This window comes from Clytia hemisphaerica, unplaced genomic scaffold (assembly GCF_902728285.1).
Source record: "Clytia hemisphaerica strain Z4C2 unplaced genomic scaffold, Clytia hemisphaerica genome assembly, whole genome shotgun sequence".
NCBI lineage: Eukaryota > Metazoa > Cnidaria > Hydrozoa > Leptothecata > Clytiidae > Clytia > Clytia hemisphaerica.
In genome coordinates, this window is record NW_027103664.1 from 217,213 (window position 1) to 232,498 (window position 15,286).

General features: G+C 35.3%; 1 protein-coding gene across 1 annotated transcript; it reads right to left on the reverse strand.

The window, feature by feature from the left end:
* Positions 1 to 12,681: 12,681 nt before the first annotated feature.
* LOC136803287 (uncharacterized) lies at positions 12,682 to 13,742 on the reverse strand. The gene is made up of 4 exons (XM_067060011.1): positions 13,606 to 13,742; positions 13,354 to 13,486; positions 12,989 to 13,090; positions 12,682 to 12,796 (listed from the first exon to the last, which is right to left on the reverse strand). Exons 1-4 carry the CDS (start codon positions 13,702 to 13,704, stop codon positions 12,729 to 12,731), a joined length of 402 nt encoding a protein of 133 aa, XP_066916112.1. The 5' UTR covers positions 13,705 to 13,742; the 3' UTR covers positions 12,682 to 12,728.
* Positions 13,743 to 15,286: the final 1,544 nt, after the last annotated feature.

Consider the following 15,286-nt stretch of genomic DNA (forward strand, 5'->3'; position numbering starts at 1 on the left):
TGTTTGCCGTGCGATTTGTTAAAACATGACGTTTTAAAGGCTAAAGCAACTTTTGCACCTTGTTGTATTGTGAACAAGTTAGATCCTGTGTTTTCTTCTTTTGCATACTTTTTCTTTTTTCTTCAACAACATTTTTTTTTTTTCGCGGGCTCCTAATCGCTATCAACCTCTACGATTTCGACTTCTTGCGTATTCAACTTTTTGAATCTAATGTTAGTAAGACCTATAAAAGAAAATATTTCCATAGAATTTCAGTAGTGCCTTTGAATATCTTAGGGACATCTTAACGTAATAATAATAATTACACTGTCTGCACCCCAAAATGTAGGTGAACCCCAAAATGTAGGTGAACCCCAAAATGTAGGTTTTTAGTTTGACGTCCACTAAGACTTATTCAGTATGTGTACTGCCCGAAAACTTTTGTAATGGATAACCTATAAGTGTGTGATTAATTTCAATGTTTATTATTCCCTTGATTTGCCCATCTTCCCCATCAACCAAGGGTATTTCCGAAAAAAAAGAGATAAATTTTCTATCACGTTTGGAGTTTCCGAGCGCCTAGTTCTTCACCATTAAGAGATAAGTCCTACAAACCAGAGGTCTTTTTGGAGCAACATGTATACTAAGATCTGTTCCAAAAGCATTTTTGTCTATTTTTAGTGTAAAATAAGATATCTTAGTAATAAATGACCGACATTTTGGGGTGTATTTTTTCAAAATTCTGACGTTCTTTTTCTGACAAAGACTGTAGACATCGGTTTCTGTTCTTCATATACCGGACAAGTGATTCTTCTTCTTGTTCCGTAAGAATTTTGCAGTAACTGCGCTCGTTTTTGTTTTCAACTTTTCCATCTAAACGTGCGTTGATTGTTCGCGGATCTTTGATAGTCGGAAAAAGGCCAGATTTCGTTGCCTTCCATCCACGACAACTATTCAATCGACACCATTCCACTGCTTCTTCCAATTCTCTATCCTTTAAAACTTTTCTTTTCCGATTCAAAGAATCAAAAACTGCACTCACATGATGTGGGTTACGCTTATCATTACAATATTGTACTTTCAAGGTGAATCTTTGCTTGGTCATTTTCGTGATTGACGTCTAACCTCATGACTTTCTTCCTTGAAAATGAAGAAGTCGTGCAAGTGCACTAACGTTTGAACCCAAAAATAGAAAGTGCATTACAATGACTTCTTTTTACCTCAGCTTACGCTAGGTTTACGCGCAATAACCAAAAACTTGACGTTATTGTCATTATTTGATCTGCAATTTACCTACATTTTGGGGTGCAAAAATCGATTTTTTTTTAGTTTTAGCAAACTTTTTCCTACATTTATCGATTCCAAGAAGGTATATCGTTTCGCAATCCTATCAGACACATTCGTACCAAAAACCATGAATATTGGTCGATTTTTTAGAAAGTTATGAAAGAAAAGTGAACCTACATTTTGGGGTGCAGTGACGTAAAAATATGAAATTTCTAACTTGTGTATTGATCATCTGAAAAACTTTGAGAATGAATAATGCACCAGGAAAGATTCTTATAGGGGTAAATAAGTTGTAACAAGTCCATTTTTTTCTTTCCAAAGCTTTTCTTTCGCGTCAGAAGAAAAACAAAATTTACCGACATTTTGGGGTGCAGACAGTGTAACTTTGGGAAATATAATTTAGCTTACTTCTATTGAAATTTCTATTTCAACTTCTTTTTGTTTGGGCGATCCCGGTTTGTTTGAAATTTTCTTGCTTGTACATAGAAACTTCCTCTCTCCTTCGGTGCTGTTTATGAAATGATTGCGGACGAAACCAACATGTGCTATTTATGTAAATTTTGCTCCCGAGTACGAGACAGTCAAACTTTCTTTTTTTCTTTTTTCCTTTTTGTTGCTGACTTAATATGTAAGTGCCATGTTAAATTGATATGTTTACACTAATAAACATTTCAAAAACTTTTATGGTTTCTTGTTAATAATTTAGAGTATGGGCCCAGACTGATTCAGAGTCATTATCTGTCCCGCCAGCTGGGGAACCTAATTTTCCAAGAAATCCTCCCCAGTTCTTCAAAAACACAAAACTTGAATAAAGAGCACAGGACAATTCGATTGGGAAATCGCTCAAAAATCGCACACTTTTTCAAAAAAAAAAAAAACAATCAAAAATTACGTTAAAATTGGCAGAAAATCAAACAAGTTTTTATTTTATTTTTTTATTTATTTTTTTTTTTTTTTTATAGCAATATATTTCGCAGGTCTATTGACCTCTATGAAACAGAACTTATGATTTTACATTTTATAAAGTTTTTTCTCCCATTCTTTTATCAAACGCTCTTTGAAGACTTGTAAGGACGGTGCTTCAACAATATCTTCTTCTAGATCATTCCAAGGTTTCACACTTCTGTAAAAAAGAGAGTTGCTTTGGTAGCCTCTCATACCGTCATTAGCAAAGTTCCTTTGAAGCTCGTAATCGTGCTGACGTCGTGGTCGTGTTCGAGGAGTAAATTTCTCTGATCTTATAGACTTGTCATAAATGTGGAGGTTCTTGAAAACTTCCACCATATCACCAACTTGCCGCCTGGTCTTTAGGCTAGGTAGATTGATGAGTCGTAGCCGATCTTCGTATGAGTAGTTTCTATAGCAACTAACTAGCCTTGTAGCTCTTCGTTGGACGCCCTCGATTGCATTGATATGTTTGATTAGCCTTGGAGACCATACTACATGTGCATATTCCAAATGGGGTCTGACAAATGCAATGAAAAGTGTTCGAAACATATCTGGTGAGAGAAATTCGAAGCTCCTGCTAATCAAGCCAACGATAGAGTTAGCTTTCTTGATTTTACTGAATATATGGGCTTCAAAGGTCAGGTCACTATCGATTATCACTCCTAGATCTTTTTCTTGGTCAACATGTTCTAGAACAGATCCTGCTATGGTATAGGGATGGGCATATTTGATGTTCCAAAATTTACCCAGTGTTAAAACATGACACTTGTTCAGATGAAATTCTAAAAGCCAGTCCTTTGACCATTTTTCCATGACATCAATGTCTTCCTGTAGCCTGAGCGCATCTTCGGCGTTGTTTATTTCTTCCACCAGTTTTGTATCGTCAGCAAACAGGAACATTTCTGCTTTCGTAGCCTCTGGTAAATCATTGATGTACAAAACAAAAAGTAGTGGACCAAGTACACTTCCTTGTGGAACTCCACTCATAACTTTACATCTTCTCGACAATGTTCCGTTTACCTTTACATATTGATAACGGTCAACGAGGAAGGACTGTATCCAGTTGAGCTCCGATCCTCTGACTCCATAAGCATTCAGCTTTTTCAGCAGCCTGCGGTGTGGTACGGTGTCAAAGGCCTTCGCGAAGTCAAAATAAATCACATCAACTACTTTATTATTTGATATCGAATCCGCACATTTATCAAGGTATGTAAGTAATTTTGTCCGATCATTTTCAAGAATCTAATTTGCTTTTATTTAACTATATATCTATTTATACGAGTATCTTTATATTTATTGTCAGTTTATTATCTTTGCTTTTGTTTGTCTATAGTTTATTTCTCCAAATTTTATAATAATAGATTTACCTAAATCAAACAAGTCTTGTAGTTGTTCATCTTTTCGGGAGTGGTTTACCCCTTCGGTGCTTTTTTCATTAACTTGCGCACGCTAAGGGGAATTACCAACCAAAGAAAATTGAAAAAACATGAAACGTGGTCGCGTTAAAAATTGAGCAATATATTTGCACACAGCACTGATTTAGCTGGGAATAATAAAAACAAAAAAATAAAAACGACGTTCGTTTTGTTCATAATAAAACTGCTACAAAAAAACGAAAATATTAAAAATATCTCTGTGTAAAATGGAAATAAATACCACGTTTTACTGAGTCAAGCTTCATTAGCTTCTTCAGAAGTTCGTTTATTTTCTTCACATCAGAAAACTCGAAAAAGTAGACGAATCTCAACTTTGGACCTAGTCCGAATGTGCACGAAGGTTTATGAATAAAGCCTCCGATAAAATATGCAGTCATGTGTGCATTGTCGATAATGGGGAAACGATTCACAACATTTTCTTGGCATCGTTCCAATATCTTCCATCAGTCCGAAAATGCGGATAGCATTGTTGTCATGTCTGTTATGCGGCTCTCTTACGCAACGCATTGGTATTCCTTGTTGCGGCTTATTTTAAGAGCATGGTAGCCATTTACTGTGGCATAGAAACCGAAGTAATGTTGACGGTTCCATTTCATTTGCTTTCGGTATAAATTGTAATCTACAATGTAATCTGTAATCTATTTCGGCAATCTCTGATTCCAAGCACCCAATTTTATCGTATTCCATATTTTCACCTAAATCACTGTCTTTGAACTGATTTTCTTGCAGAAGATCTGGCAATTGTTTTCATGATGTCATCAAGCGTCTGACATCTCGAACTTAATACGTCATTTGAATATCCTTTTCATATCATATCAACTCGTAATGTGAATTGCCCCCAACATCTCGAGATATATTTATTTTCAGTTACACGCTTTTTTTATAAGAATGTCTATGATGAAAATGAACAAAAAATTTAAAATACGGCTAAGAATATCAAAATCATGGACTTTGGCTACTCAAGATAAGAATGCTATTTTTAGAGCATTTTCAATAATAAACTGTCAATTAACCCCTGGGGAAGGCTCGCTCCTCTCACAAAAATGCTCTTTTTGGACCTACCTTGGCCGTCCGTCCGTTCGTCCGTTCGTCCGTCCGTCCGTTACCAGCTTTACTCAGGATTGGCTCATTAGCTTTTTCTAATTTTTGGCACAATGATGCAAAATGGCAATGCCCAAAATGTGAGGGAGCCCGATTTTCAAAACCCAAATTTTTCCGGCTGAAAATTTCGGAAATATGGCGGAAAAACCGGTTTTTTGACATTTTCTCGAGATTTTATCATTAGTTTTTTCTGATTTTTTACTCAAAGATGCGTATTAAAAATGCCCAAAACATGGTCGAGTCCAATTTTTGAGAAAAGTTTTTTTTCCGGTTGAAAATGCCGGAAAATGCCGTTTTTAGTTCAATTGTCAATAAAACTGATTTTTGATTTTCTAAAAATCGCCGGAACAGCCGAATATCGCCGGAAAACGGTTTTTCTTGAATTTGTCAAGCTGTACTTTATATTTTTTCATGAAATTTTGCACACTGATGCAAAATGGCAATACCTAAAATGTGAGGAGCCTGATTTTGGAAAAAAAATATTTCGGCCAAAAATGCCGATAATATGCTGTCAAAACCAGTTTGTTGCCATTTTGCCGAGATTTCATTAATTGTTTTTCCCGATGTTTGCACAAAGATGTGTTTCAGCAATGCCCTAAGTGTGGCTGATTCGGATTTTTGAGAATCATGTTTTTCCGGCCGAAAATGCCAGAAGTATGCCGGAAATCGCCGTTTTTGCAGATTTGAATTGGGCTTTTTTCCATATATTTCTTTGTTTTTTCACTTAAAAGAATTATTGATAACAATGCCACCATCAAGCATGATTCAATCGTCAAGAAAACTTTTGCAATTTTGCAACCAGAATTTCCTATTTCTTTTTTCCCTAAACCCCTCCCCCCATCAACAATCAATGATGAAATTTAATGCATTTTCGTTAACTGCTATATTTTCTTAATGATTGTTTTTCTCCTTATTGCTATCTAAGTTTCATCATCAGGTAGGTCCATTCAGCATGTTGCTTGTTATGCTTGAGACGTAACCACTCCTACTATACATTTTCAGCCTCCTGTCTTGCGACACATTAAAAATGAAAATCGAACTTGTGTTTTTGCTTAACTAAATTTAATAAATATACAAAATTTCTATTATAAGATCTCAGGCGCATTCATTCTTTTAATTTCGTCATCTTTGAATTCACAAAACACTTCACAACATATATTTTTATATTGATGTTTAAATTCACAAAATAATTCACAACATGCAAATGCCCAGAAGTGGTAATTTCGAAAAACTAAGCTTTGGAAAACACGAAGTTTCACCTTTCTCGCCGGAGTTCCTTGGTTGTAATTACTTAGCCAAAATATCCAGCTTTTCGAGACTTTAGAAAACAGTGCTCTTGACCACGCGTTAGCGATATTCATTTTAAGAAAAGGCCGTGCGGACCGCGCGGTACAACGAAACGCCCGCTAGAAAAGTGCGCACGGGACAGTCCGGTGTAGTCCGGTGCGCACTTTTGAAAATTACTAAAAAAATTACCGGACACAGGAAAAACAACACCGGAATGTCTGGTGAATCGGCAGGTTCAAAGTAATTCACACAGAAAATGTTTTAAAAAGGCTAAGAATTATCAAAAAAATCAATTTGAAGGTATTTTATCCACGTATGACTATTTAAAACGTCAAAATCTAACCACGTGCTTTCGAAGTTTGCATCGTGTACAACGCAGACCAGAAAACACAGTGTATTATCAATAATACACTTTTAGTGCTATATGCATGTTATATGTTATACGTAAGTAATATACATATTACAATTCCCATCGCCTTAAAAGCAAGCTTTCTCAAGAAAATGATAGTACGGCTATTGTTAAATCATATCTCATTATATACCCTCCATCACCTTGAGTATGAATATAATTTTAATAGATAATAACGTAAAAAGATAGTATTTTACAAATGCGTCAATTTTTTCCACCTACCATTATGAATTTTTAATAAAAATGACGTTATTGTACTCATATCCCAAAAACCACTATATTGCAGCATTTAATTGTTTTAAAACATGTCAATCTATATCCAGTCACATAATTAGCATCCTATTGAGTACGAAAAAACATTTTGCTGTAAATTGGCTCAGAGGCCTTTTATTTTATGATTTTGACAATATTTTTGTCATTCAATATCATTTTGTCAATATTTGTGGGTGACATATTACAGGGTCTGAGAAAAGAGGACGGAAAATGGCCTATTCATCTATTGGAACTAGGTTTGATGAGTTTTGTTCTTGGGTTTTCCATTAGTTTTTACTGTTTATCAACCAATCAGCGCACGGGAACATTTGTTTATGGTTTTTAGCGATATGTGCACAAGAGTTCAAGACAAGCGGGAGAAATTATTCAACCAGCAGGACAACAAAATGGCGTCTACAAGTGATGAGATTATGGACGACTTTGTTTTGAATTTTGATACAGAGTTGCCAGAGGAGCTGTTATCGATTGAAAATTTAGAATTAGTTGATATGAATCTCGATGAAGATGAAGAAATACAATTTGACATTGAACCAGGACATTATCCAGGAGGCAGATGAACTTGAGCTGGACATTGAGCCCGAATCCACCAATTCAGAAATCTCAATCATTTTTACAAGTGACACTGAGGTAGCCATTGTAAAATCACATGATGAACTGGTTGAAGATAAGAAAGAGACCAAGGATAAACCTATTTTGCACTGCAAACATTGCAACAAGCAGTATGTCATCCCTAAATACTTGAAAGATCACGAAGAATCATGTGGTGAGTTTTACTTGGTCTCAGTTTTTCTGTTCTGCTTTAATTCAATTGCCTGCTCATGCAGTCATGATATGATCGCTTAGTCTGAAGACCGTAGTCTTTGTAATGCAACGTCCCCTAGCATCTCGAGAAAAAAAATATGTTTTTCCTTACCTACTACTACTACTACTACTACTACTACTACTACTACTACTACTACTACTACTACTACTACTACTACTACTACTACTACTACTACTACTATACTGTTGCTATGTAGCCAAAACTTTGTTTACATTCTTCAATCAAAACTACTCAATAAACTGCACCATTTTGTTGTATGATACCGTTAACAGCTCTAACTTGGGACAGTCTGACAAAACATGGGACAGCAATTCGGCCATCATTTTACCAAACCTCCAAAGTCATCAAATTAACATAGTCGCAAAATCATAGAAAACAAACTTGTTGTCAACAGAGATTTAACAGTAAGTGAAAATACAGACCAGAAAGTCAATCATCCCATGATATGACCACCCGTCCCAAGTTAGAGCCGTTGACGGTATTACACAAAATCCTTCCTTTCTTTGTTATTTTTTGGATCAAAATATGATATATTATATCCTCCATATCATGGCATGTTGAATAATCATGATTTTATTTTTATTTCAGTATCCAAATCAAGCAAGAACCTCACAGAATGGAAGAGAAATATACAACAACAAACATTCAAATTTTTGGAGAATGCTGTTGAAGATGCTTCAAAAGACAAATTCAACCTGAAAAAGGAATCAATTATCCATCAGCTCATCAAATATTTGAAATCCAAATTGGAAGAAAAGGACAACACGACAACAATCAATTCTTTCAAACAATTTACTGTATGTATGCTTCAGTGCATAACGGATCACCCTTCTAAAATCGAAAGTTGTACATTCTAATTAGAGGAAGTTTTCAGCAACAAAACCATATGGACATTATGAAGAACATTATTCAAGGACTTTCCAGAGACCCAAGAGCTTAGAATTTTACTCCATTACATACTTCAAAAACTCCATAAAGACATATGGGGTTATCGAAATAATCTTGAGGAAAACAGGCCTGAAACAAAAAAACTTGAGTTAAAACTGACACTTCAGGAAGAAAATATTTTACGGTATGTCGCAGGTTACATTACATACGTACTCCTGAAAAAGCTTGAAGACAGGAAAGAATCAGACTCAAAAACGGCTTTGTTGTTAGTGCTCCATATACAAGGTGACAAGGTCATCCCTTTTCTAGAATACACTCGTGCATGGACTGAAAGAATTGACAGAGGTGGAGCATATGTCATCATTGATGAATTTTACATTTTTATACGCCATTTGGAGAATGTTATTCGGACAGTTCTCAACAGAAATTTGATGGTGCACTGTGCTGGGGGAGGATTTGAGACCTTTGATTTATGAGAAAATTGACAAGAGTAGTCTTGTGAGAATGTCATGGGACTCCCTGACGTAAGATTTAAATGATTCTCTCTCCAACTATTTAAGGAAGGCTGTCTTCGAAATATGGACCAATGGTCGTGCTAACGCATTCTAGTGGGGTCGTTTAGCATAATTTACAGGAAAAAAATAATATATAGCTGAAACTTTCTCCAGACCTTCCATATAGGATGCTTGTGACCGTGCTTTTCATTACCTAACTCGAGATATTTCATGCGCAAGTTCCACTTTTCGCCACATTTTGGTCTAAAATTGACCAAAAATTGCATCTTCTGCGTGAATTATCTCGAGTTAGGTAATGAAATCGGCTATACCCGTCTAAAAGTCTTCTATATAGTTTTTTTGAGAGCTTTCGAATGGTATACATGATGTTGTCTCAAAAAGAGTTTGAAATTTTCAAAAAATTTTGACCTTAGGGTTTTGCCTGGGGAAAAAAGGAATTGCCCAAAAAAGGGATGTTCCACCAGTGGGATTTTAGGGGATTTTTTCCTGAGGCATAAGCATCCTATAGAGAAGGTCTGGAGAAAGTTTCAGCTATATATTATTTTTTTCCTACAAACAGCCTGTACTTTTGTAACACGACCACACTATTCATCAAGGCTTATTGGGTTACTATTATTAAACTTAAAAAGAACAGTAAAACAAATATTGATGATAAGGGAAAACCGGCACAGATAAAACAGCTTTCAGGACAGAATTAGGTTGATAGTTTGTCAGGTTAATAAAATGGTACAGATTAAAGTTCCTCATGATTTTGCTGAAATCAAAATGCTCTTTTACAAAATGCTCTTTTTTTAGTTCAATAGATTATTCTGAATAAGAAATATGATGAATTCTTTGTAAGAAGTGGCAAAAAAAAACCATGAGGATTTTAATGCATAAATTTTGTTATCATTTTCTGAACACTGTATGTAGACTTGATGCTTATGTTTATGTTTTTAAAATTCAATCAAAGTACTTCATTCAATTGTATATTTTTGCACTCAAGACAAAATGTTTGAGGATACACAGGAAAAATAAAAAAAATCACTGTGTTACTAATTAATGTGAAAACCTATGATATTCTAACGATTCACTGTAAAAAGCTTAAATTTCACCATGGATTATTGAAAGATTGTAGCTTTTCACCGTGAATTCACTAAAAAGTCTGATTTTTGTTTTGATTTTTCCATATCTGTGGGCCAATAACTTATTTGAAAAAAACTTTAATTGCAGTGGATTTTCTTTGGTTAAATCTCAGAACTTTTTCTGTTCTATCCCGAACTGCGGTTTTCTTTTGTTGTTTTTTTTCTTCAAATTTAGTTTAGAGTAACCATTTTCACTATTAGCAGAGTGATTTTTTAATTTGTGACATTTACTGTTTTAACGTACACCTCTTGTGGTAAGGACATAAAAGTTTGTGGACCTTTTGAAATTTTGTGAGAAGTTTCAAATTCTTATGTTTGTTTTGTTGTTTGTTATACAAAACAACGAAGCTGTGTATTTAGTACTTTTTCTAAATTGCAAAAAACCCAATTATCAAAATTTCCAGACGAACATTTTGATGTTTTACAGCCCTGCAATACATTTGTCAATCATTTTTGAGAAAACTGATTGAATAATTGATGTCACGTGGCCGGTTAATATTTCCCCATAGTGACCAGTTATGAAATTGACATCTTTAGAATGTTAATTTTTACGATGTAGAACAATAGAATACACTTGTTAATTACTTTTATTAATTTATTATTGCAGGGCTATAAATGGATTATTAACCTCGATAAGCCTGTCTCTCTGGAAAATATTGACCTCGGCACACGTGCCCTCGGTTAATAATCCCTAAAAACTGATTTTATATATTAGTATATTCAGTTTTTCATGATATCTCATATTTATAGACAAGAGTAACAATTTTTCTGCCTTTTTTATTTTTCATCTGGATCTTTCAACTTACAAATATACACATTCAAAATCATAATATACCCAGTGAATACTTCAAATTTTCGAAAATACTAGTACATTCAGTTTTTCATGATATCTCATATTTATAGACAAGAGTAACAATTTTTCTGCCTTTTTTATTTTTCATCTGGATCTTTCAACTTACAAATATACACATTCAAAATCATAATATACCCAGTGAATACTTCAAATTTTCGAAAATTTTTGGTAAATTCTTGTTGCCAGGTGCTTTTTAATTATACTTTAGCTTAAAATTAAAGTACTGGTGTTATTTCGAGACAATGAAGTATGAATATTGTGCACGTTTTCAAGCATTCTTTTGAAAAGCTATTTGTAGGGACCCCTTTGTTTTTTGGGTAAAAGAAACCACCTATTTCCATTTATTTACATAATTGACTTGAAATATCACCCCTCCTTGATAAGGATTGCAAAGGAAACATGCTGGTAACGAAATAGATTTGAAGTTAAAGTTTGCTAAAGCCACTTTGCAAGCACAGAAAATCATAACTAGTAACAGACAAATTTGTAATCATCTTCTCTACAACCTGTTTTGTTTTTGAAAATGTCAAACAGAACTGGTGGTTAATTTTGTTTCTAAAAATAAAAATAAAATCTTATAATCAGAATAAAATTAAAAACAAATTTTTTTGCAAAAAATAAACAAAAATACAGGACAATTATATGAAACAAATGTCCTGCATTTGTGTTCTATTTTTTGTTTATCTTACTTCCCTAATGAAAATATACAATAAAAGCTATATTACAAAAATACTTATTATCGGATGATCTCTGTGTACACATTTTTTTTATAAGAAAGCAACTCCATTTTTAGGGTCAGGCCTGGAGTTGCTAAGGATTTTTTGAAATCCAGACCCAAAGTTGATTGTAAGGTTGCTTAAAAATTTTCAAGCTTAAAATGATTAGAAAGCACATTTTTGCATTTTACAACAATTTTTTCAATTTTGAATGGGAAGTAGAGGCAATTTTTGAAGATTTTCAAGTCTTTCTTTTAAAGTTGTGTCAAAGTCATTTTTTATTGCTGAGGAAAAAAGATGCTAATTAGGATTTGAGGCCTCAGGGTTGCTAAGCAAGTTGCTTATTTTTTGGGCCATTTTGAGACCTGAGCCCTTAGCAACTCGGTTGTTTATAAAAAAATGTGTATTTTTTGTATGTGAAAGCAAAAAAATATCTTGATGGTGCTATTCATAGTTTGCTAGTCTCTTTCATAGAAAAGAATTGTCGAGGCCGCAACTGTCCTTAGTCAAGAGTGCTACTTTCAAATTTAAAAATCGAATCTTGAAAACGTTTTTGATTAATGGTTCGAAATGTTCCTGAAAACACTGAAAATTCTTATACATATACAAGTCTAATGAAAAATAAAAACAAAATGGCTGACAAATTACAAGAATTAATAATAATAATAATAAAATTTTACAATCTAATCCCTATATAAGGATGGATTGGCTGTAGGGCTACCAAAGACACTGGACGATTAAGGCAATAAAATAAGCATTAAAAGAGACTGAAACAAAAGATAGAAATGGCAAATTGCCCTAAAAGATCCATTATATATTGATTTTAAGCAAGAAAAATAAACATTTTAATTAATTCTTTCCTTTGATTACGTGCAATTAAAAAGTCATTTTGCTAAATTTCCAAATAGACCATCATCATCATCTTTTTTCTTCTTCCTTTGTTCGGTTTTTGGACGTTTTGGCAGAGGTGTTATGTCATGAATGTTAATCTGAGGTTTTTGTTTTACTTTATTCCTACCAGAACTGTTACTATCAAGAACTGTTACCACGCATGACAAGAATGGCTTGATCCTTCGCAGTTATCAGTTTTCATTCACTTGATCCATATTGACCTAGGCTAGGATTGTCACAACCACCAAGTCTTGCTCTTTGCTTACCTTCAAGAAAGTAGTATATCTTTCAATATTTTGAGATAATTATATGAGTGTAATGGACTCAAAGTGTCAAAAATGAGAACAATCAATAACAGCCCTCGTTACATTTGTTTCAAAGCAATTCCAGGTGTTGAAAAATAAGAGCGGTGAGTCTCAACGAAAGTTTACTGTTTTGAGGAGAATGTGTTTACTCACCAAAATGTTCTTCAATTGGATCTTGATTAAAGCGGTCGGTCAAAACGAATTCTATTCCCGGTTCTTTGAGAAGTATCGGAATCAATCTGATTGTAGAATGAACTAAAAGAGTAGAGAAATGTTATCAGTAACGTAATTTCATGCAATAGATTGTTATTCAGGAAGGGGAATAAGATGAATCATTGTCCAACAGGAAAATCAGAGGGTTTCTTGAGGTTGCTTACGTTTTGTATTTCAACAAAAAGAACTCGTTTCGATTGACAAAAGTTTTAGAAAGCAGAACTATCGGATAATTCTCCATACTCTACTCATATGAAATTAAATTAAAATATAAATCATCTAATGATTGCAGAAAATATAAATACCAGTAATTCGTAATCCAGTTAGAGTTTGAGGGGAAAGGCACATTCTTAATTTTCTTTTATCGTCAACATCAGGAATTGCTTTTATTTCTGCTTGCCAATCGTTCAAGAATTTGAGAAAGTTTGTCTCCAACCACTGCAAAATAAAGAATAGAAATAATTATCAAAGGTGTGAAAAAGGTCTTGTTGATACTCTTTAGATACCGTATAACGAGCCCTTTATCTTACTATATTATCATATAAATATATTCTTACATCCAAACGTCCATCTTGTTTTAAAGGGTTAGGTTTTTTGAACGGCTTCAAGTTTTCTTTGTTCGTGTGAATTCCTGCCACTGTAGATTTGACGTTCATGATACCAAAAAATTCGTCTATTTTAAGGAACAGTTTTCCGGTCGAGACAGTAACATCATAACCTCCAAGCAGCTCTTCGTGCTCCACACATTCCACGCATGCGCTCTAAAGGGAATGGTTCTACAAGAAGACCTGCAAAGGTTCTCGGGTTAATTCCCGCGTCTCCAAGAATAAGTAATAGATCGAAATAAGAAGCTAACGAGGCAAAGGGGTCAAATCAAAAGGGGTGAAAGAAACAGGAGACATAAGGAGTACCGAAAGAGAAAATTATATTTCGAAAGGTGAGTGAAAGTGCAAATTAAAAATTGTACAAAACGGAATCTGGGATGACATTGGGGATGCATCAAGATAAGCTGTGACTAAACTGAACGCCTAACCCGTGTAGATGACGGGCACGACCTATGCCCGTGTAGATGACGGGTAGCACCTAAGCCCGTGTAGATGACGGTACGCCCTAAGTCCGTGTAGACGACGGATGCCTGACCTTAGAATAAGTATCCTATATAACTGACTAATAACTTGCCAGAGGTTACGTAGTGACCCAACACCCCTAAACTAACTGAACGCCTAACCCGTGTAGATGACGGGAGCAAGCTTAGCCCGTGAGCTCACGGGAGCGAACTTAACCCGTGTAGATGACGGGTGTGAGACCATAGCCCGTGTAGACGACGGGATCGAACTTAGCCCGTGTAGATGACGGGGACGAACTTAACCCGTGTAGATGACGGGTGTGAGACAATAGCCCGTGTAGACGACGGGATCGACCTTAGTCCGTGTAGATGACGGGAGCAGCTTAGGCCCGTGTAGATGACGGGTACTTGACTTATAAACAAGTAGCTGGATAAACTAACAAAAAACTTGCCAAAGGTTACGTGGTAACCGGAAACTAATTGGTATCTCGATGCATCCCAAATGGCCTAATCTCTCTGGTCGAAAAACCTTGCCTAGGGAAAAACCCTGAGATTAGGATCCAACGCTGCAGCTGCGATGACGACGCCTTGATAAGCAGGATAAGATCTGAAAAGAAAAGGAGAAAAAGGCAGAACCACAAACAAAACAAAGATAAAAAAGGGGCAGGGAAGGGAGGGGAAGCTTAACTTGCAGATGAAGAGATAAGCTCAGGGCGAACACACCCTTGGAATATATATACGGGAACTCAGATAACCGGCAGCCGAGGAATACCTAATCCTAACCTTTTCCGTAACCCGATGTAACTCAGTCGACTGGGAATTAACCTTAGCTAAAGATTAGCTCCAATTAATTCCCGCGTCTCCAAGAATAAGTAATAGATCGAAATGAGAAGCTAACGAGGCAAAGGGGTCAAATCAAAAGGGGTGAAAGAAACAGGAGACATAAGGAGTGCCGAAAGAGAAAATTATATTTCGAAAGGTGAGTGAAAGTGCAAATTAAAAATTGTACAAGACGGAATTCGGGATGACATTGGGGATGCATCAAGATAAGCTGTGACTAAACTGAACGCCTAACCCGTGTAGATGACGGGGGACGACCGATGCCCGTGTAGATGACGGGAGCACTAAGCCCGTGTAGATGCCGGTAGCCCTAAGTCCGTGTAGACGACGGA